The 22,334-nt window shown below is 44.0% G+C and overlaps 1 protein-coding gene across 1 annotated transcript; it reads right to left on the bottom strand.

The window, feature by feature from the left end:
* Positions 1-368: 368 nt before the first annotated feature.
* On the bottom strand, positions 369-22,264 carry adss2 (adenylosuccinate synthase 2). The gene is made up of 13 exons (XM_076743026.1): positions 22,003-22,264; positions 14,436-14,538; positions 12,026-12,094; positions 11,870-11,920; positions 11,661-11,727; positions 8,924-9,031; positions 8,241-8,322; positions 8,036-8,162; positions 5,976-6,130; positions 5,511-5,635; positions 5,186-5,283; positions 4,634-4,783; positions 369-3,878 (listed from the first exon to the last, which is right to left on the bottom strand). Exons 1-13 carry the CDS (start codon positions 22,189-22,191, stop codon positions 3,826-3,828), a joined length of 1,377 nt encoding a protein of 458 aa, XP_076599141.1. The 5' UTR covers positions 22,192-22,264; the 3' UTR covers positions 369-3,825.
* Positions 22,265-22,334: the final 70 nt, after the last annotated feature.

The raw sequence follows: 22,334 nt of genomic DNA, 5'->3' as shown, positions 1-22,334 counted from the left end.
CAATAGCTAAATATCTCAGTAGTTACTGACATATTGATAGCTAATTTGATGCCTAGATATCTAAAATTAAAGTTATATCAATTGCTAGCTTGATAATGTGATAACTTGATAGGTAGCTCAATATTTACTCTATATCGATAGCTAGCTTGATATCTAGCTCAACGGCTAGATATCGTAGCTAGCTCTTAGATAGCTAGCTCAATACTGTAACTAGATGGCTAGATATGACAATAGCTAGATATATTGATAGCTAGCTCGGTATATACCATATATCATTAGCTAGCTTGATGGCTACATATTAGCTGTTGTGTGTGTTTTGATCACTTAGAGCCCACTTAAATTACAAACTCATGCTCTGTAGCCAAACATTGTTCAAACCCACAGAACTTTATTTTAAATTCTTGTGGACATCTCAAAGTTTCCACAGACACCAAATACCATCAGAATAAATTTTTGGGAAATGTGTTTTTTCCAACATAAAAATTACTTTACTGTAAATAAAGGGGAAACCCGCATGTTTTTGAGTGTATATTGTGCGTACATAGCCAAAAACATTCATTTAGTCTTAACCAGATGTCAGATAGGAGTCAACTCTTAAACTGAATGGGCGCAGGGAGGGAAGAAGGAAGGAAAAGCTCAAAATAAAGGGAAAGAAAAGAGGATGAAAGCAGAAAAGACAGAAATGGACACTGCAGATTTTCAGGTTGGCAGTGTGAGCATGTAAAGGGATAAATGTTCATTGTTACACAGCAAAAGAGAGGAAAAACAGTGCCGCAGTTAGGAAATAATGACAAACCGATACCAAACAGACTGTTCAGTAGAGTAGACAGATGAGTGAATGATCCTGCTGTCATGCCTCTTTACCACCAGGAGGGGGCATGTAGGAGCAACAGTGTGTCCAACACTGAATGAACATTACTCTTTATCAATGGGAGCAGCTTTGCTTCAACAAAACCCAGGATTCAGAAAACCTTTTAAATTTAAGAGTTGTTGAGATTACACAGGGCACAGAGCTGTTTTCAGCCGTTACACACAACCTCAAGACAAAACCAGCATGAAGAGTACATTTAAAAAACTAAAACTAAAAAAATCCCCTCTGATCAATGTCCTGAGAGAAATACTTCAGACTGAGTGGTCATGCTTGGGTCACCAGAGAAGAGGTGGATCAGATACTGTTTTACAGTATTCACAGAGGAGGTTTATTCCAAAACAATCATTTGACTAAATGCTTCCTGGCAAAACTGACTTGATGACTCGCGCTTTCTTTTGACATACTGAATTCAAAATTTCTGGTATCGAATCTGTTCATGTCATCATGATTATAATTAATTGTGTTTTGGAATAAAACCCCCCAAAATGTGTGATGTGTAAAAAGTTTCTAAAAAGCAAAAACACATTCAGCTGCATCTGCAACTAGTTCCTGTGGAACATGTGGAAATATCTGTCGGTGCATTCAGATTACCGTAACAAGTGAGAATTATATTTTTGGGACAAATTGGCACAACAGGTGCATGTCTACAAAAAAACTTTTGGGACAATTTCTTTCACCAAACCTTATTCAGCTTTTCTATGAGGTGTTTGGTTTCCAGTTTTCCACCTTTAACCAAACAAGATGCCATTAGGGGCTCATTAAAGGAGGATTACTCGTCACAAAGAGCCCATGAACTGCTGCACGTCTTGCTCTGGCAGAGATGGCCAAAATATGGTCTAATGCCACATTCATGTCATACTGAAATAATTACTCATGACTGGCTTGTAAATAATGTTCATGCCAACATCCAGGTGTTAATTACAACTGGGACTTTACTGAAAGCTCTCATATGTCCGACTTGCCTCTTCATAATATGGAAGTGCCCAAACCAAACATGGCCACCTGTTTCAGCCAGCCTGCGCATGTTATTAAACCCAAATGTAATCTAGATGCTACACCATCAGTGCACATTGTTATGATCAATTCTGCAATCATAAAATAAAGTTTTTACCACCATCTTCATTTATAAAATCATGTGGATGCTCAGTTGTTAACATGGGAATCTTTGCCATCTCTCCCATCCAACATGGTGTGAACTTGGCCAAGGCACCACTGAGCAGCACTGGATGCATTGGGGAAATGCTTGGAAAGTATAGGAAACAGCATTAGGAGCTTGACCCCATGCTAGGGACTAAAAGTCAGGACATATTGGCCTGTGCCACTTCAATTTTGACCATTAAAAAAAAAAAAAAAAAACTTTCTGCAGGAGTGAAGCTAAATCACTGGAGGACCTATTCAACAGAACAATCCAGGTATCTACAGCCCATATCCAGCAGTGTACAAAATGCATTTAAAACCACATTCATGTCATATTTAGACTGTAATTATGAGCAACCGAGCTGGAAAAACACAGCCTCCGTCTGCTAGTTGTAATTCAGGGTTGGATATTATCAACAATCGTTGGCAAAATGGCTGGAAAGGCACCATCACTGGCAGTTACATCTAATTAAAATCCAATAATGACACTGATACAACTGAGTCAGTGAATTTTAAAGGAGCTACACACAGTTTATGTGTATCTGGTTTCATAACACTCTTAAAGGAGCTTAGTAAAGGCTATTTAAATGATGTGACTGCCAGTCCAGCAGTCAGGGGAACACGTTCCTGTTCGTCCCATTACCGTTTGTCCAGCTGTGACATCACACCACCAGCTCGCTCTGATTGGCTTTCCGTTGGTGACACAGTGAGGAGCACCAGCTTTTATTTTCTGACAGCAAAATGCAACCCGAGACTAAACTTATTTAATTTTTTCCTGCAATGGCAGAAGACTGGAAAAAGCAAGGCGAAAGATGACCAAATATTTTATACAGTATTTATAAATCCATATTTACACTTTTGTATTGCCCTCCTCTACATGGAACTTAAAATCATGGTAATCGTAAGATTAAAAAAAAACAGTAGGATGTGAGTAGAAAGATGTTGGCCTCCTTAATTTTTACCAGATTCTCGGTATGAAAAACTCACCTGCTAAAATTAAACTGAAAACATGAACCCGCTCACAGAACAGGACACAGCCTTCAGTGGAAGCAGTCGCTCGCTACAGGAAATTTAAAAGAACAATTTTTTTGGTTGAATGACAAGGCAACATAAGAAGTCTTTCCTCCAGACATCTGCTGGATGACGAAAAAACAAAGACAAAAAGACACGTTACAAATATTAAGCGATCCCTTTATCATGTCAGGATGTGCTGTAAAACCTGGCAGAATAAAACATAAAGCAGATAATAGTCCAGAGCATCTAAAGTGCCGAGGTTAAAACTCTGATAGTGATTTACACCAGACTGGCACAGCGCATTTAAAACACAGCATAGATTAACAAAAATACACAAAGTTCGACCGACCAAACGTCTGTGGACAGTTCCTGCGGGCAGATATCCCGTGTCTGCATCAGTGTGTGTGTGTGTGTGCGTGTGTGTTCAGTCCGTTCCCTCATGTCCTCTCTCAGACCTGATGGCAGTGTGTTGTACGTCTGAAGTAAATGGCTACGATATAAACGGGGACAAACCAAAGAGGGACTTGACTGTGGAACTGTTATCCTAAAGTTCAAAGCTGTTAAAAATCCAGCTGGGAACCATTCACACAGGGAGGTCAGTCTGATCCGGGGAGGTCCGGTCTGTAACAGGGGACAGTCTGATCATACAGTGATAAAGCATTAAGAGCGGACATGATGATCATGTCTCTCATGTCGGAGAGTTGAGACAGGTAGGTTGTGTGTGTGTTATGGGGGGAGGGGCAGAAGGGTACAGTTGATTCGCTGCTGTGCATCCTCTTTGATTGCGTTTCTCCTCCCTTCGTCTAAAACAGCTGGATCATGGACTCCCGAGACTTGCCCACTCCGATCCACTTGACTGAGGGAACAGAGAAGCAGAGGTTTGGGTTCATTTCTCTACTGTGGAGGCCGTCCTGGTCTGTCGCCGCAGGTCCCAGGTCTGTGTGTCAGTCAGTGTGTTTACATGCAGGCAATCGAGAATGTGTTTACATGCACTGTCGTAACCTGGTTACTGTTAATCCACATATACATGCAGCTTTAACTGAATGAGTACAAGTGTGAATTTTACAGTTAAATGTTCAGCAGTGGAAACTGACTGATTTCAACATCTGGAGGCAACTTTCAGCTCATTTCAGCTTTATTTGGGCTTTGATTTGTGCAGTTTTCTGAGTACCTGGTTCATGTTAAAATGAAAAAGGCATCGCTCAGTAATGATCTCCCCTTTCAGACCGACTGCCGTTGTTTGCCTTGTGGTCCAGTAGAGGGCGTTCTTAACATTTACATGAGCTTGACCTATTGAACGCCTGTCCAGCCATGACTGAACTAAGATAATGAGTAAAAATAAAAGAGGACCCTGGCGAGAAAAGCCGTGCTGATCGGAGGTATTGAGGGTTTTGAGCTGTAGATGGCAAAATTACCAACAAATATCAGCCAGTTTGACAACAGAAAGCAGTGATTATGTCTAATACTGGAGAGAGTGAACTGTGAGCATGATGCTGCTGTCAGTCTGCTCTCTCTGTCGGACCAGTTTGGGTCAGCTGCATTTTGGATCTGGTCTAAATTTCATGTATTTTGAGTGTGTGTGTGTGTGTGTGTGTGTGTGTGTGGTCATACCAAGCACTCCCACATGCTCCTCAATGAAGCGGACATATTTCTGCGCGTTCTCCGGCAGCTCGTCAAAGCTCCTCGCGGCCGAGGTGTCGCTGTTCCAGCCCGGCAGCGTCTCATACTGGACCTCCACACGCTGCAGCACCTCCTGATTGGCTGGCACAGAATCAATGGGCGAAGGGGTAATATCACACCATTAGCTTTACAGGAGACTGCAAGCAAACAGCTACGACAACAGATCAATATGTTTCTGCCTTGAAACGGAGCTCTCTATAAATAATGGTACGGAGTGGAAGAAGAGGAACAGCTGGAGGCAGACCAGCGACAGGTCAGACCACATCCTCTGATAGCAGAGAGGCATCAACTCATGTCAAACATCAACAACAGTGTGATCAAATGTGAATCTCAACACATTCGTCCATCTGAGACACATGCTTGGTTATGTGAAGGGAAAAGGGAAAAGGGAAGGCTGTCTTTAAATTTCCATTATTCTCTTTATATGCGCTGGAGTTGATTTGACCACTTAGACAAGAAGCACTCAGTCACACGCCGGCTCACCTGGGAAGTGAGGTATAGTTTGGTTGTTGACTTTGTACGCCACGCCCACTTTTATCTCGGTGAACACGTCAAGTATGTCCAGTTTGGTGAGAGCTAAACTGGGAGGACAAAGGGGACGGGAAAGTTATTGGAGTGCACACCCAGAGACTAATCAATCTCTGAGAGGAAAGATATGCTTTGAATACAACAGATAAAACAAACCATATAAGTGAGAGGGAATATAAAATCAGTGAATGAGACAACAAAAACATGGAAAAACAAAAAACATAATACTGCAGTGAAACCTCCGACACACACACATGAAACACGTGCACACTGAACTCACGCGGTGAAGCCATTTATCATGTGGGCATATTTGATAAGCACCAGATCCAGCCAACCACATCGCCTGATCCTGCCTGTGGTCACGCCCACCTCCTTCCCCCGAGTCTGAAGGAGCTCTCCGATGTCCTGAAGACAGCAAGATGAGCAGAGACGGTTCATGAGTCTCACTGACTTGTGCATGTTTTTATGTCAATCTTATTCATTCTGCACGACCTGAGTGATGGTCCAGTCAACCAGTCAGACACCAAAAACATTCAGACGTTTAAAGGGATAGTTCAGTTTTTTTTTTCTTGTTATTTTGGCAGTGTAGCAAACCGTCCTCTGGGTGGTGCTGTCTGAAAACAAAGCTACTCACCCTCTGCTGTGTACTGTACAGAACACGTCCCAGCACGACTCAAGAGACATACCCCTCATGTCTTTATGTCATGTTTGCATTTCTGTACATGTCAGTATAAGTTACTCTCACGTTGCTCTGCTCTGAGGGGAAAGCTCCGATGCCGACTCTGGTGGTGTACGCCTTGACGACGCCGTAAACCTCCCCGACGTTCTGAGGCGGCATGCCAAGACCCGTGCACACCCCGCCCACCGTGCAGTTAGACGATGTCACGAACGGGTACGTCCCTGCAATGACACGAGGAGACAACGCTGATCACACTTCCCTCCATACTGTGCTGACACTGGCTGAACGAGCATGCAACTGAACCAAAACGTGGGAGGGTTTGTCAAGAGCGGGGGCTTTCCAAGTCCGACACTGTGGCCCCTCCTCAGACAAAATCGGGAAAATCTTCTCACCAGTATTATCTGTCTTTGTCTTTCATCTATCTGGCAGAGAATTAGGCTTCAAGTTTTGGAACAGCAGTTCCCATAATGCCTTGGGGGATGTGGCTATGGTTTCTACTTGAATCGAATTTCATATTGTTAGCATTTTGGGAAACCGGCACCATTATAATCAAGGCGAATTAGCTGTTAGCAGTTCCTGTTAGCGCTGTCACTGGATTGTTCTGATACTGAAGACTAAAACATCATGATTCTCAGGCAAATTCTGGCGTTACAAGGCATCTTTGTTTCTGATTCCTTAAGGGATTTATTGGACGTTTACCCATGATGGACATTAGAGACAGCAAGATAAATCACCCTGAATCTACAGCTACGTGAACCGTGTGTGTGTGTTCCGACTCTGAGAAGGAGTACAATGTCTGATGAAATTAATTTACTTTAAAACCACCTTAAGTGCTTCCATGAACTGTGTGCCACCAACAAGTTTACTTGATGAATTGAAATGTTTGCAAAGACTTCGCTGTGACTGAGTTCAGCTTGAGGCTAACTGGTTTCTAGATAAGCGAGCTCCCTGAAAAGAAAGAACCTTGCCCATCTGACACTCTGAAACAGCACAAAACGCTCAGCTATGTTTAAAGAAACTTCACTGGTCTGTCTTTTGTTTAACCATGCCCAAGGATGTCCCTGAGGTGATAACCACTTACCTTAGCTCTACCTCAGATATTCAAGAAAAGGTGTGCTTTAGAAACTGTCTTTCAACTACTGCAATGAAAGCAAACAAAGACTGGGTCCCACGCCTAGATGCTGGAGGCATGCAGATCATCCCGGTGTTCAGAGAGACTGTTGTGTAATCAACAAAGAACAGGTTCGGTGTCTACAGTAGCCAGTGTGTCCAGCAGCAGTCATGTGTCCAGTCAAAGTGCTCTTTGGCTAAACGCTGAAGTCCTACATGCTCCCAAATTCTTGTCTTGATAAGAGTCTTGCAAAGACGTGAGCTTAATGTAAAATGATAGAGATGAAGTTTGGGTTTTATACTGCTGTGACTTTTGCCACAGCTTCTGATTAAGCATAGATAGAGCCAGTCAGATTCAGAAATAGAGGACACGCAGGACGCTGTGCCCTGATACCACCACAGCTATTACAAGCATGGTGTTTTGATAATAAGCAGCGCTGAGCCTCGACTGTAATTTAATCCGCTCGGTGCTGTCGCGGCTCTCAGTAATGACAGGTCTGCTGCGTTACAGTGATATATAACGTCTGGAAGATTAGCATGTTACATCTGTGGGTCATTATCTCAAAGGAAAAACACAACTGTCAAGCTTTCAAGCAACCTTTGGAGAATATTTCTGGATTTAATGATTACTCTGTATCTGTGATTGACCGACTGACAGACTGGTGATGCAGGTCGCCCTCGTGCTCATGCACAGTCAGGTGGCATTAAGTGGTGCAACTGTGAGCGTGCACGTCAAGCTCGGATGCCAGAGCACTTCAGTAGCAGTTAGTAAACTTACCATCATTTCTAGTCTGATCTCCAAGCAGGCTTTTGTAAAGAGCATCACAAAGCTTAAGTGTTTCGGGGAGAAACGGCAGCAGGTCACTGTAAATGCACTCAGCAGTGCTCGACGATTAGAAATGACATTTACTCTCCGAGCACAAAGACGTTGGCTTATTTTCAAAAGGATAATTGGAAATTAGAAACAGAACCAAACAAGTTAAGAGTAAGGCGTGCGCACACAGCGATGTACTGACCAAAGTCTATGTCCAGCAGTGCTGCGTTGGCTCCTTCCACCAGGATCTTCTTCGGAGGACCGTGAAGAGCCTCGTACATGTAGTGCACCCCGTCTCTCACCATGGGCTTGATGCGCTCCACGTAGTCCTAAAAACAACACAATGTTAGTCTAAAAGAAGACAGTTTGATGTGTCTAGAAATGTTTTTCTGTTTGATCTCTATTACCTTTAATCTGACCAGCTCTCCCTCTATGTCAATCTCCAGAGTGGGGTACATAGCCTTGTACTGCTGGGCCAATACTTTATACCTGTAACAGCCGAACAGCGATCAGCTTTGATCAATTTCCTCTCACTGTCATTCAATCCACCAACTGGGCTGCTAGGATACAATTATACGTCATGTTGTAATGAGATTATCAACACAAGAGGCTCACAAACAACATATCTTGCTATTTTTACTCTGCCTTAGAGCCTCAGACACGACGGAGCCCCAGAAACTAACCTCTGGAACAAACTGGCCTCAATGAGCCATTTTATGTGTTTTCACCGCATCTGAAGAACCGTGAAAATTAGGCAAACAAGACAAATGACTGAAAAGAAGCTATTTTTTGAACGCTCTAAGTGTTGGTGTTTTGGTATCTGATAAACCATTGAAACTCTGAGATCTGTTGCTCAAACTGGACTTCCTGGATTGTATATCCCACCAATGCAGCCCTTTGCGATGCTTTAATGCAGAGCTGTTTCCAGTCTGACTGCTGACATGAAACAAACAATACTTAAATACCTATTCTCAACTCATCGCCTGAAGGTCTGTGGAAAGCGTTACCGTTGGCACACTGGGCAAACATAATTAAACACAGATATCATCAAAACCCCAGACAGAGATAATCCTGTTCTATTGGCACAAACCTTTCAGAGAACTGAGTGAAGTCAGCCAACAGGTCACATATCCTGAGACCGCTACGTGCTGCCTTGGCTGAGTACACCGGACCAATCCCCTTCTTTGTTGTCCCGAGGCTGGACGGGGCCGAGACGGGGGGGGGGGGGGGGGGGGGGGGGACAGAAGTAGCATTAGCATGTGGTCTCAGTCGACAGCATGTCTTTTTACAGTTACAAAGTTCAGTGCGTCTCTCATCTAAATTACTGTGCAACTCTTTAACATCTCCGAACCCAGAAACAGAAGTTTTAACCTGTAGGAAAAGCATGAATTCATGGGACAGCTCTGGAGCTTTAAGATAAAACAAGCTGACATTAGACCTGCCATGTCTGACTGAAGAAATGTTCATTTTCTACATCTCTAGACTCCAGCAGACACTGACGATCACCTGAATCTCTGGAGATGTTTAACCAACACTGTTGCACACGTTATACATGACAGAGTACCAGAGAAAGACAACTCCAATAACACGTTATACTGGTTAACCATTTACATATGACACAATCAACAAGCACCTCCTGTAACTCGATCTATTTAAAGGAAGAGCGGCCACAGCAAACTTTGCTTACCCTGCATGCAAACCACTGAATGGAAATAGCCAAAGATCCTCTGTGGTTACCGAGTTTCATCATCAGCACCAGGCAGCGTGAAACATGCAGCGTCCAATCACCAGTGTGCTCAGAGCAAAGAGTGATGGCCGACATGTTTTTCAGACCTGTCGCCTGTGGTGTACTCTCTGTACTTGTAATAAAGTTTATCCAGATGAAAGTACACAAATATCAGCAAAATGTGCTTTGAATATCAAAAGCAGATGTACTGTACCCTGTGACTGATAAATGGCCACATATTACATTATCAGAGAGTTAAAATACATACAAGTGTCATCCTGTAGCTGCGGCTGGTGCAGCTAGCTTTAACTACTTTATATACAGGCAGGCAGTTCAGTCCAGTGGTTCCCAATGTAGGGATCGGGCCCCTTCAAAGGGTCAGAGATAAATCTCGGGGGTTGTGAGATGATTAAAAAAAAAAGAAAAAAAAAGAAAATCATAGTCCTGATACATAAATATGCAGTGATTTTTTGGCATTTGCAAGAGAGGAAATTCTACACCCGTCTTTGTTTGTATAGACGTCTCTATAGCTACTGTGAGAATGCTTATTGTGAATGATCACAGTGATCACAGTGATGCACCAGATAACACGAGTTGGTTTCAACCGTTCTTTTACTCTGATCAGATACTTTCATATTTGGAGTTTGTCATGTGTTTAGCAGCTCGGTGGAACTTGAGTTCAGGCTAAATTCAGGCTAAACCAAACTCGTCTGATCCGATCCAGAGCTCGCAAGATGCCTGCAGATGCTGGAAGTCCGCCAGCCTGTCATACAATCTGCTGAAATCTTTTAATGAACATGTGTTTTCTCTCTCTCACACATGCACACACACACATAGACACACACACAGTAGCTTGCTGGGTGTTTGGGGCTTTGGTTGCTGAGCTGGTAAAGACAACCCGGCTTTGACAGGACTACACTGAGTCTCTCTCCAGCTTAATATTCTGAATGCCCCACAGACTCAGCTTAACATTCCTCACATATGTTAGTAAAATAAAAATAAACCTGCTCAGTCTCCCAGTGACGGAGCACAGCAGGCAGTGTGGAGATTATAAGCACGTGTGTCACTGTGGAAATACATTTCTGTACATAAAAGTGAAACTAAATGAGTAAATGAACACAGGAGGAACAAGGTTTTCTGTTCCATCTTAATTAAAATAATATTGACATTTCACCTCACATTTGCACACATTTAGCAACACAATCAGGATTATTGTATGTTAGTTGTGCAGCCTTTGTGTATATGTGGAACAGTGTTGTTGCAGCAAAGCTATGAGTCATGAATATTCTCCAGAATCATCCAGATTAAAGGACATAGGACTTACTAAATCTCACATTGGAAGCAGAGCTCACCTGGTAGAGTGCACGCAGAGGGTCCCCACAAGGCGGAGTCCTTTACATTATGTCATGGATGTGATATGTGATTGTTGGAACAGAGGAAAGACGAACTAAGACAGTCGAGTTTGAATGAAGTGTGTTTTACGATAATAAAATCACTGTTTTTGTAAATGGAGTCTGGTGGCTTTGGCGAGAGCGATAGATAATGGATGTTTCTGTTAGCTCTTTAACAAAAAGGTCTGTAAGGATCCTTTCCTTAATGTCGTCAGACTCTAACAATCTGAGCCTGTCAGTGGCAGAAACAAACACTTTCAGTGGACGTACATTGACTGTGTGCAAACCCCTGGAGGGATGACACCGCAGCCTGTTTTGTGGCTGCAGCGCTCTCACTCAATACTGGACAAATTTCAAAAAGACCTGTCCCCATTACCCACTTAGATACAAAAAACATGGGACAAAAGGGTCTGTAAACACAGAAAATGTCTTCTCACGTTTGTCTGTCACGCTGAAATCTTTCAGGACACGCCTGATGAGGAGATGCAGTCCAGGTTGAAAGTTGTCGGGATATCAGACATCTTTAGTTTGGAGTTTCGTTTTCAAACACAGATGGAAGTTGTGACAAAAGATGTTCACACATCCCTGGACTCTTTAGATCCAAGATAACTGTGTGTGTGTGTGTGTGTGTGTGTGTGTGTGTGTGTGTGTGCGCATGTGTGTGCGTGTGTGTGTGCGCAGCAGCCATTTTTTAGCAACAGGTCTCTTACTTCTTGCCCGCCTGCTCTTGCCTCTGCTGTTCCTGAACGCCATCAACCGCTTGGTGGAAGTCAAACACTGCGGAGGAGGCAGAGAGGGGACACACACTCTCACACACCTCAGATAAAGCAGGGCTCACACATCCACGCACACACATTTTTGAATGCATACATCCACACACAGATTAAAAAAAAGAGTCCAGAGACTCGGGAAGACTCACCGATATGTGCTCTGTCTGAGATGATCAACCTTTTGCCCCAGTCTTTTAGGCCTACACACACAAATACACTTTGAGCCTCCACACATTAAAACACAGCCCGTCCTGTGACTCTCTGGTAAATGTTGTGTGCGTTTAAAACACCTGTGCATCGCTCACCTTTTCCTTTATGTTCGTTCTTTTCTGCCTCTTCAAACAGGCCTGGAAGGTGGATCACTACTCCATTACCTGAGGAAAAAAAAAGCTGTGTGACCTTTAAGTTTACAGTCTTTGAGACTATTTTTCCAGAGTGGTACAGAGGACTGATGGAGAGCTTCATCACACGGTGCAACGACAATCACCTGAAGCTCAATATCAGCAGAACCAATGACCCTGTGGTGGATTACAATGCTTCAAATATGGACGTTGCTGCAAAGAAGCAACAGAAAAAAAAGTGTTTTTGAGATCTTTTAGGAGCTTTTGTGTTTTGCTGGATTTTTGTCAGTTAACTCTGATTTCTGGCGTTCTGGTCTAACTGCACCCAGGTGCGTACTGACAGCCTAACTGTGATGTTAAGGGATGTACTGTACAGACAGAAATGGCCCAAACGATGCCTGTTCACAGGGGTATTCAAACAGCTGGCCCTAATTATCTTTTTAACTGGGTTGCAACTGGAGGAGGTAAGGTAATTACTTTGACCAATTAAATGTAAGAAATGTGGAAAAAGCAGCAAACTTTCTTTCAATGACACTGCAGGAACAAATGTGGGGGGAATGCAGATTTTCAGCTCAAGAACAGCAAAGACTGGAACAGATTTGCTCCCAGTGCTGGAGGCCATGAATGTACTTTTACAGGCGGGAAGGAGAGCGACAGTAAAATAAACAAAAAAAACGTCATCCAGTCTGGGACAGTGAAACCATTATAGTAACACTAAGAGAACAAGTAATCAGTGTTTGTTTGTTCTTCTCTTTCACGATTTGGTAAAATATGTTTCTGCAGTATCAAGTAACACCAATAATAATCAATACGTAGCCGTTGCTGTAAGAGAAGACTTTTTTCTTACAGCAGATACAGTAATAATCGAGTAGAGGTATGACAGGAGGAAAAGTTTTCTATTAGGTTAACTTTCTTCTATTTTGTAGTATTGTACTCTAGGTTAACAAAGCACTGTCCAGATTTGGGGAAAGATATCAACGGCTTTATGCAAACTGAATGTGAAACCAGCGCACTGACGCCTGAGTGAATTCAGAGACCTGTTGTTCCAGAATACCTGGTTGACTCATTGTCTGTTCTGTGCATTTAATGTGAGTTAAAAAAAGAGCAACAGTCTGCCGCCTCACATTCAATTACTGCGGAGATATTTCCGTCTGGACCAAAGCGGTGGAGCAATTGACAGACCAACACTGCCATCCACGAAACCATGCTGCTAGCACGGCTATAAATATCCACATACACAAGAAAAGGCATCATCAATGAGGAGATGCCAATGCTTTATATTTCCAATTTGGTCTCCATTCACTGTGAAATAATCTGCTTGCAGCTTTTAATGAACAGCAGTGAGAAGAAAATGCCAACCATGAATGACAGACCAGCCTGCTGTTCTGCTAAAAAGGATCTTAACACGTTCCAAAGCCCAAAAAAGCCCAAAATGGTGATCTCAGACCACATCTACGTCTACACAAAATAATCACCTCAGCTCAGCACCTGCATTTCACAGCCTCTGCCTCTCAAAAGCTCGATGTGTAGAACATGAATTAGCTGAGAGCAGGTGCCTTCACAGAGCTGACAGCGCTCAAGTACACAGTTATATCGTAGTACTGTGGGGTACTTTGGAATAAAAGCTTCCACCAAAGTGAACATATTGTCATGAAAATGCTGTTCATAGTATCTGCTGCTGGGGTTAATGGAAGAAGCTTCTCGTGACAAAAAGTGGAGTGAAAATGGAGAAAAGGCACAAATAAGTGGCTGATGCAGCTCCTTTAAGTAAAAAAACGTGAAAAAAACTGTACATGGATGCAATTTAAATACGTTTTTTGTAATATTTGTCCTATTTATCCATCGATTAAGTCTTCAAAATCAACACATCAACTAATAAAACGAAAGTGATGAGAAGAAATTTGGGTGGGGCTAGTGCAAAATGCACTGCAACTCCATCTGTCTAGAGTGCATGTCACACTTGACACACCATGCTGCATGAATTTCAGTGTTTGAGCCTGCAGCAAAGCATGAATGTGCCATATACCAAAGAGGAAAAAGGAGAAATGTGATTAGGTATTGACAGATCATACAGCCCTACATATTAAAGTGCAGATGTATGGAGGGCTGGAAGCCAGAAAGAAAGAGTAAGACACCATTAGCTAATGAAGTTACTGCAGACGAGTGGATGTGATGCAGCCTGCAGGCTGGCTCTGAGTCAAGCTGATCACATTCGCTGGAGCAGTCGTGAAAACTGCCGATGACGAGTGTTGGGCTAAAAGGAGTCTCGATCAATTCATCAGGAACATAGCGAGGAAAGATGGCCTTGGAGCGACGGCCTGTGCGCAATTGTGTGCGAGCAAATGGTGTGTGCGTGTGTGTGTGCGTTACACACCGATGAAGGCGGTGACCTTGGGGTTGATGATGCCGCTGGGGAGGAGGTGAAAGTCGTACTCCACCGAGTCGACCACCACTGTGTGGCCTGCGTTGTTGCCACCCTGCAGAGAGCAGACAGAGACCGATGAGCAGAGATACACAGAAACACAGAGAGGCAGGAGGCTAATGGAGGCTCTGCAACTTTGTTTGGCTGAGCTGGAAGGCCAAATAGTTTGGCGAGTAGCAACAAGCATCGTGCGTAAACCACTGGCCGTCTGTTAGGATGTGTGCTCAATGTGCACTCAGGTGTCCTACTGATGAATGTAAGTAAAACTGAAGAAGTAAAACTGACTGCTGGCACTATGGATTACACATCATGTAAAGGTTATACACCCAAAACCCTTCCTGCTCCCAACTCCACCCGATTCCCCCTTCAGCAGAGTCAGTCGTTATAAAACATTAAAAGCACAGCTGTCAAACACGTGGCATCAGAGCAGAGCTATGACAGCAACAGAGAAGGAACCTTTCCAAAGCATCAGAGGCGGTCATGAGACAGAAGACGAGAATATCAGAGCCTTCAGAAGGTGATGTTACATGTTGGTGCAGCGGAAGTTCATTCTGGACAGCTCAGCCATGATGGTGAACTGAAGAGAAAGGCAGACGATCAGTACACGACTCGTACAGCAGGTGTGGCTCGCTCACTCGCTCAACGCTGCAGATTCTCCTTAAATCACTTCTAAAGACACTTAAGAACAAATCTGGTCGTGCATGTGGTTTTTGCATGAGGTCCAATGTCACCGAGGTGGTAAACAAGCAGCTCAACCTCGGTGACAAAATAAGCTAAACTGCATGCACTTAAATTGAAGAGGTGGCTGACATCTTCTCTCTGGCTCGCCTGCTGACACCTGGGAGAGCGTTAATAATAATATGACCGGACAAGATTACTTTTTAATCTAGCTAAAACAAACAGATCAGTCCAGGAACCCATCAGCCCATCCTTCAGGGCTTCTGGTGTATCCAGCGGATGTCCTGTCCAAGACTTCCTCTTCCATGCACTTCTCATTGTTTACTTGACCTTCACACTCGACAACAACTCCACATTATCTCTGCAAACAGATATCTGCATATGAATGCAGACACATTTTTAAAAAGGACCACACAGTCATCAGACAATAGCCGATGAGTTGGACGGATTCCTCGTTTGCACAAACCAGAACGATTATGACACCAAAATCTTCTTCCTTGCCTACAGAATCTACATACATATGCAAACATCTGTTTATAGACACTAAAGGAGACATTAAACTGAAATCTTCTGTTGATTCGATGGTTAATCCTTCCTTAAAATAAGGCTTGTAAACAATTCAGGCAGCAGCAGAACACAAGCCCAAATGTGGAGAGATGAAAATGCAAACACTCCTGTGTAGGAGGCAGCCAATGGACCGCTAGATTAATGAAGAGGAACAAAGTTTCAAGGCAAAGACTAAAGACTCTTTTGAACTCTGACAACACGTGCTTGCTGGGTGTTGATGTAGACGCCGCACGCAGGCCTGCACATGATTTAGCACAGCTGACAATGGAAATAAAAATACTAAAGTGGAGCCCAGAAGGGGAACAGGGAGTCCGAGGACGTCGCAGCCTGACCTGCTTTACGTTTCACAGCCTGAGAGGTTATACTCTGCAGCTCATGGTCGTACGGATGGAAAGCAGAGGGTGAAATCAGCGGTAAAAAGAACGCAAGCAGAGCACGAAAAACCGAGGTGAGAAAGGAAGAGATGAATGAAGTGTTTTTGTTTTATGCTGCGGCGATGAGGAGGCAGCTGCAGATCCATTCATGCCTCTGCAGCTTGCGTCACTGCTCGCTACCTGAGGCACCAATTCAACTTAGTCCGTCCTGTAACCGGGATGTGTTCCTAACGCTGTAGCCTGCGGACATAAATCAAGCCCAGCATGTGCTTTGACCACATGGGGTTATTCCTGGCCACAGCAGTACCCTGAAGGTGGCGAGGGGGAACAGATGGGGGGGGGGGGGGGGGGGGGCAGATGCCGCTCCTTTTTAAATACTTTTACGATCCATCCCATCCCCCACCGAACATAACTCTCATACAGTCCCGTGATCCGCCTCTTAACGCCATCACGAGAAACTCTACTTCTGACACTCACCTGCTATCGAAATGTGGTTCGTGCTCGGCTACGACAACGCTGATTATTATTCACCGTGTTTGAGATTACAGCCGGAGAGAGGACTGGATTTAACAAAGTGGTGTTGGGGAATGAGGGATGAGCTGCTCGTTGAGTTCGTTTGCTCAGTGATTTTCCACACACAACAGATGGAGACATATTCTCCACATGTGTTTACAGTCTGTCTGTACTGTAATTTCACTGGTGGTCTACGTACACACGACATCTACTGCATGAGTCCGCCCTGGAGGAACGCTCCCTCCTCTGTTGCTCTTCCTGAGATTTCTTGCATTTTTACAATTAAAGGACTTGAAGATTTGATCCATAAGGCGGACTCTTGATTCATCTTTTTGTGGCAGTGAACTGGAAAAGACTGAACTGTTCTGGGGCTGCAATACAAGACAGACGGTTATATCACACTTGATTCCACGTAGCCTGTCTCAATGAATTGTTTTGTCTATAAACCATAAGAAAACAGTAAAAATGTCAGTGATAAGTTCCCTCAGTCCACAGTCAAAAGTTGTGTTTTGTTCAACCAACAGGCCAAAACCCAAAGATAATCCACTGACAATCATGTAACTGAGAAGCAGGAGCAGCAAACAGATATTCAATGTCTGGTCATCATCCTGTATCAAACAAACGCGCGTGTTGTGTACGACGCTGTGTCTCTGAGCAGCAGGGTGCCACGGTGAACACACAAACGACGTCCTGAATAGGTTCAAGGTTTCGAGTTCAAGACCTGATGTTGGTAACAACCTCCCGTCTTCAGTATTGTTTAACATGAAACTGATTGTACTTCCAGTTATCTGATAAATTCTCTGCAGGTTTGACCGTTGTGTATAACACTTATCTGACCTTTTTAATGGACCATTGTAAGTCTTGTGCATACAAGCTCAAGTTACCAAAATGGCCTGAAAGAGGGCCAACGAGACCACAGTCGCTGTTAGCCAAACCAGACCTTGGTTTCATTGAACATCTCCACAGCAACTCCATCAATCTGCTCAATCCGTTCGTGGTACAGGTATTATTATGACACAATCTTTGTTAAACAAAGTCTCCAGCAAACAAGCACAAAAAAATGACTAAACCCAGAGGACAAACATGATCAGGTTCCTCCGAGAGTTACTCCTACACACAGGAAACATCAACCGTTTAACTTGATCGGCCTGTTTCAGAGCCCCATGGCCTGCTTCAAGTATGCTTCTTATCAACAAGCTGAATACATAATTACCTAAAAGATCTACTCTCTGACAGGAACAGTTCACTCAGTTTGCATGGTTGAGATGCTGTTGTGCAAAGAAAGGAACCCCACGTACAGTAAGTAGTCTTGGTGCAGCCCAACATTTGCGGGGAACGCCAAGTTTGTTGACTTGACCACAAAATTTAAACACGAAACACTCAATGCACAACAAAAGCATGAAACAGGCACAGGGACAGATCCACTGATGGAACTGCAGCGACTCTTAATCGGTTACCAAAACAGTTGCAGAGCCATTTTCTGTCACTTGACTAATCAGTTCAGTGCAGTCAACATAGTTAACTTTCTTTAACTTTTAAGTTTAACTTTCATTTTGTGTTTACTTTGTTCTGGATTATCTGACCAGTGGCCAAACACAACATTGAAGTGAGTATACTGGAGCCCTTACGGAGGCTAATAAGCAAATATCTGCACCTTTTACTTGTTAAAGCATGATGTGGATATATGATATTCCACAGTAATGGCTACTGGCCCTCCAGCCATGCCATCAGCCCCCTGAGATGTGTTTTGATGGTAACATGTCCCCTCAGCTACACACCGTGCTTTCTTTTCTTGTAACTTCAACTGGGACTTCTAGGATCTGAGAGGTCTGGACTGTAAGAAACACCAAGCAAGACTGCTGGCAAAGCTCATTTTATAAAAAGATCAGCGCAGCCCTTCACTGCTCACTCACTCATACACCACCAAGCCTCCAGCAGACACACACACGCCATAATGTATGGAGGGGCCGCTGTGCAGGACCGCTGCCAGAGTGTGGTTTATTTTTGCCCGCCTCCTGCCTTGGCAGGACAGCAGGACCAAGGAAGCTCAGAGACTCAGGAGAATCCTTGTTATGTCAACTTGTTTTCAACAGAGACAACTAATAGTCGCCTGATCCGCAGAGTTCATACGAGCAGTCCAAAGATTAGCAAGATCGTCTGCATTATTGAGGAGGCTAAGGGATGGTGTTAAGGATGGCTGCAACTCACAGTTATTTTCATTATTGATTCACCTGCCAATTATCTTCTCCATCATTACGGTCCTCACAGCTGACAAGCTGGAATGGACTTGAAAAATGGCTCAAAACTACTTGACTGTTTAATTAATCGAGTAATTGTTACAGCTCTCGTGTTAAGCTTCGCTTCGGTACTGACTGAAAAGTGTCTCTAGCATAAAGTGTTTAAAACTGATTCCTACTCTTCTTTGATCAAACAGCTTCTGATTTACATCCTAAATTTGCCATTTTTAGACCTTGCTGAGCCATGGTTCTGTTGTACGGCTGATTGCGATCAGATGATGTTTAGACATCTGATATTTGAAAAGCTAAACATTTTTGTTCAATTAAACAAGGCTAAAATTGCTGCTAGAGAGCGTCCCAGTGGACGAGCGGTTAATTCCAGCCGGAAACGTCTGTTGTCTTCTCTCACTGCCTGTTTCTATGCCGTCGACTGCACAGTAACAGGCAAAATATACAGACAGATAGATAGAAAGATAGAAAATGTATTTTGGTATTGGTGGTAAAAAGGTTAAAAGACGCAAAAACATTGTAGTAGTCTCGTACAGTAAGCTTGTCATTCTGACTTTATCGCCTGTTTGCTTTTAGCTCAGATCAGCTTGTTTCCTCAGTCGGAGTCAGACTCAGAAACAGCGAAGTGTCCACAGAAACTACTGAGGCTGCGAGGGTTTGAAGCCTGTTCAACAAAAATAGGAAGTACTCCAAATTGTTGTGCTAACTCACTACGAGTTCACACGTTTTACTGCCCAGACAATTACTACTGCCAGAACATAAGGTTACTATTATTTTGAGTCCAGACAAGTCGACTGTATACAGCTAAAAACCACACGAGAGACCAGAAGACCAAATATGAGCAGTCCACTACAGGTTCCAGCTTCCTTGGAGGAGATGTGGTTCAAGTATGTGGCTCGAGGCCATCGTAGCCGAAGCTTTTTAAACATTTTAAGCTGGGGCTCCGTCCTCCCTACACTGCTCACGCTCACTGTCTCAGGAACAGGAATCCTCCCAGCACACAGTGGGCAAAGGACATCGACTCGAGGCACTTCAGAGTCTCCTATCCGCCCGTTTTGCTTGAGAAAACCAGGGTGCAAGCAAACGCAACACAAAGCGCCGGCATGCTGCCCGAGTCCAGATATAGAGTTAGTGGAAAGGTCATATAGCTTGATAAGATAAATAACAACAATCACAATAATTTTAAGTGCTGAAACACTGAAGGTGAAGAATAACATCTCGCCATCAGCTCGACCACCACTCTCATTATACTGCGTGTGTTGTGACTCCAGAGCACCTATAGAAGATCATCCACAATCCATTTAAGACGAAGCCTCACTTTACAGCTGCACGCACTTTCAACACACCCCTTAAATCCTGACGTTAGATTGGCTTTGGTGAGAAAGCCACGTCTGTTTGGACATTCTGACGTCGTTAAGTAAATGTTATCAATGTATGTGCTCTGTTGTCTTGTTTTGCCCGTGTCCCTGTCCAGCCAGTCTGAAGTGATAAGGGGATGCATGTATGGGCCCCTCAAAGCCGGACAGTGTGCATGAGGTGTGTATGGATAAGTTTAAGTGCAGCAGCCTGCAGGATTAGGACAACACATATAGGTCAATAATCTGCTGAACTGATTCGGGTGGAAAACTGAAATTTGACCATGTATTACATATCAGAAGTGAAAAATCACACACTGGCTTCATAATTCATAGATCATTTGACGAATGCTCTGTAGCCAAGACATCCCAAAGCTAGGAAATGCCCAGGGCCTGCTCTCCTCCTGTGCAGAACAATCGGGCCCCATCTTGGATTACATTTTTCAGTCGTCACTCATTCAACAGAGGGTGTGCCAAAAAGCCACAGTAATCCATCATGATCCATAATGATCCCAACGTTTGTAATGATTTTACACCAGTTGCCCTGACTTCCATAAAGTCATGAAGTCCTGTGAAAAACCACTGAAAAGAGACCGTGATCCTACTCTGTAGATCTTATAGAGTCTGATTTAACTTTTTCTTTAATCTGCTGGTTTGGGAACCTCGGCAACACGGCCAAAAATATCACTAAATAAGATGATGTAAGAGCACAGCAGAGTATGCTATCTGACCTGTTTTACAGACAGGTAGGAAGGGAGGAAGGCTTCACCCATCCTATCTGACAGCGTCCATCCCCTACGCTCATATGTTGCCTTCAGGCTCTCGGCTCAGATTCACTACCAGGTACAAACCTTCACCCAATGGCCATTTTTCTTCTAAATGCAGGCTGAGGGAGCAGTTAGTGAGTCTTAAGGCTACTCACTTGGCTGTGTGGTGTTTTTGCATGATATAACAATGAGCTATGTCATTAATGATGGTGAGCCCTTACTGTGCTGGTTGTCTATGCTCTTTGAAGTATTGTACTATGCCTTGCTGTAAAACCAGCTGCTCTCCAGGGACAAAATAAAGTTGAATATTTTGGAGTTTCTGTACAATATCTAAGACAATTAGGTGGCGAAATATAATGGACAAGTACAGACATTCACTGCTCATTTAAGTCAGCTACAATAACGCGATTAGTTCACAATTTGTGTAACTTTAAAACTAAACTAAAGCAGCGTTCAAAACGAGGAAAAGACAGCATTGAAGGCATCAGGGAACTGTAATGACTACAATCCCAGATGATACACTATAACATTAACATCTCCCGGCTCTGTAATTAAACTCCTCATGTAATGATTTATTCAGCCAGACTGTCTTAAAACTAAACCTGCTGCCAGCATTAGTCGACTCCTGCTAGCGAGCTGAGCGTTAACTGCGGAGCTTGACCGCGCTGATGGGGGCCAAAAAGAGCCCCGTCGGGAGTGATGCACCGGGTCACTTCTGTTAGCCAAAGATACGTTCAGCCTTCTTGTCATGTACAGAGACAATTCATCACAGTATTATTGGTGTCTGAGGAGCTAAGCAGCTAGCAGGAATTCAAGGTGACATTAGCAAAACACTGATAACAACGCGCTGACTGAGATGTTGGTTAGCTAGCAAACTGTCGCTAGCCTCCTGGAACTGACAGCTAACTTGACTTGTTTTCGCTCGCGAGCCGCCGTTAGCTACCTGCGGGATTTCCGGTAACTAGCTTAAACTGGGAACGCACGCATAACAAGTGAATGCAGCATGGGGGCTAACCAACCTGACATCTGCACACCATATCCGCGTCTTGAGCCAGAAGATCCACAACTTTTCCCTTCCCCTCGTCGCCCCATTGAGCCCCCAGCACCACGGTCACTTTGTTGCCGACGGGCGGTCTGGGTGCCCGTTTTGCCGGGCTGCCGCTGCCGTTAGGGGCCACGGCGGGTTCCTGACTCCCACTTTCCGACATTGCTGCTGGGTCGCTGGCTGACTACACTTGTGCGCCCTTTCGCACCGTGCTGCGCTGCCGCACCAAAGATAGTGGAGAGGATTGAAGCAGTTTCCTCCAAGACAACGTTTACACGCCATGGCATGCGCATGCGCACAAGTGTT

The sequence above is a fragment of the Chaetodon auriga genome, chromosome 11 (genome assembly GCF_051107435.1).
Source record: "Chaetodon auriga isolate fChaAug3 chromosome 11, fChaAug3.hap1, whole genome shotgun sequence".
In the NCBI taxonomy this organism is placed as follows: domain Eukaryota; kingdom Metazoa; phylum Chordata; class Actinopteri; order Chaetodontiformes; family Chaetodontidae; genus Chaetodon; species Chaetodon auriga.
Note: the sequence above shows the minus strand (reverse complement) of the source record. Positions and strands in the feature narration are given on the sequence as shown.

What these genes read in the sequence shown, in the direction of transcription:
- adss2 (XM_076743026.1), bottom strand. Translation starts at nt 22,191, where the DNA reads ATGTCGGAAAGTGGGAGTCAGGAACCCGCCGTGGCCCCTAACGGCAGC. An exon ending in GAGAGCTGGTCAGATTAAAG is followed by an intron (nt 8,163 to 8,240) that starts GTAATAGAGATC and finishes TGTTGTTTTTAG; the next exon opens with GACTACGTGGAGCGCATCAA. An exon ending in GGAGCATGTGGGAGTGCTTG is followed by an intron (nt 3,879 to 4,633) that starts GTATGACCACAC and finishes CTGTTCCCTCAG; the next exon opens with TCAAGTGGATCGGAGTGGGC.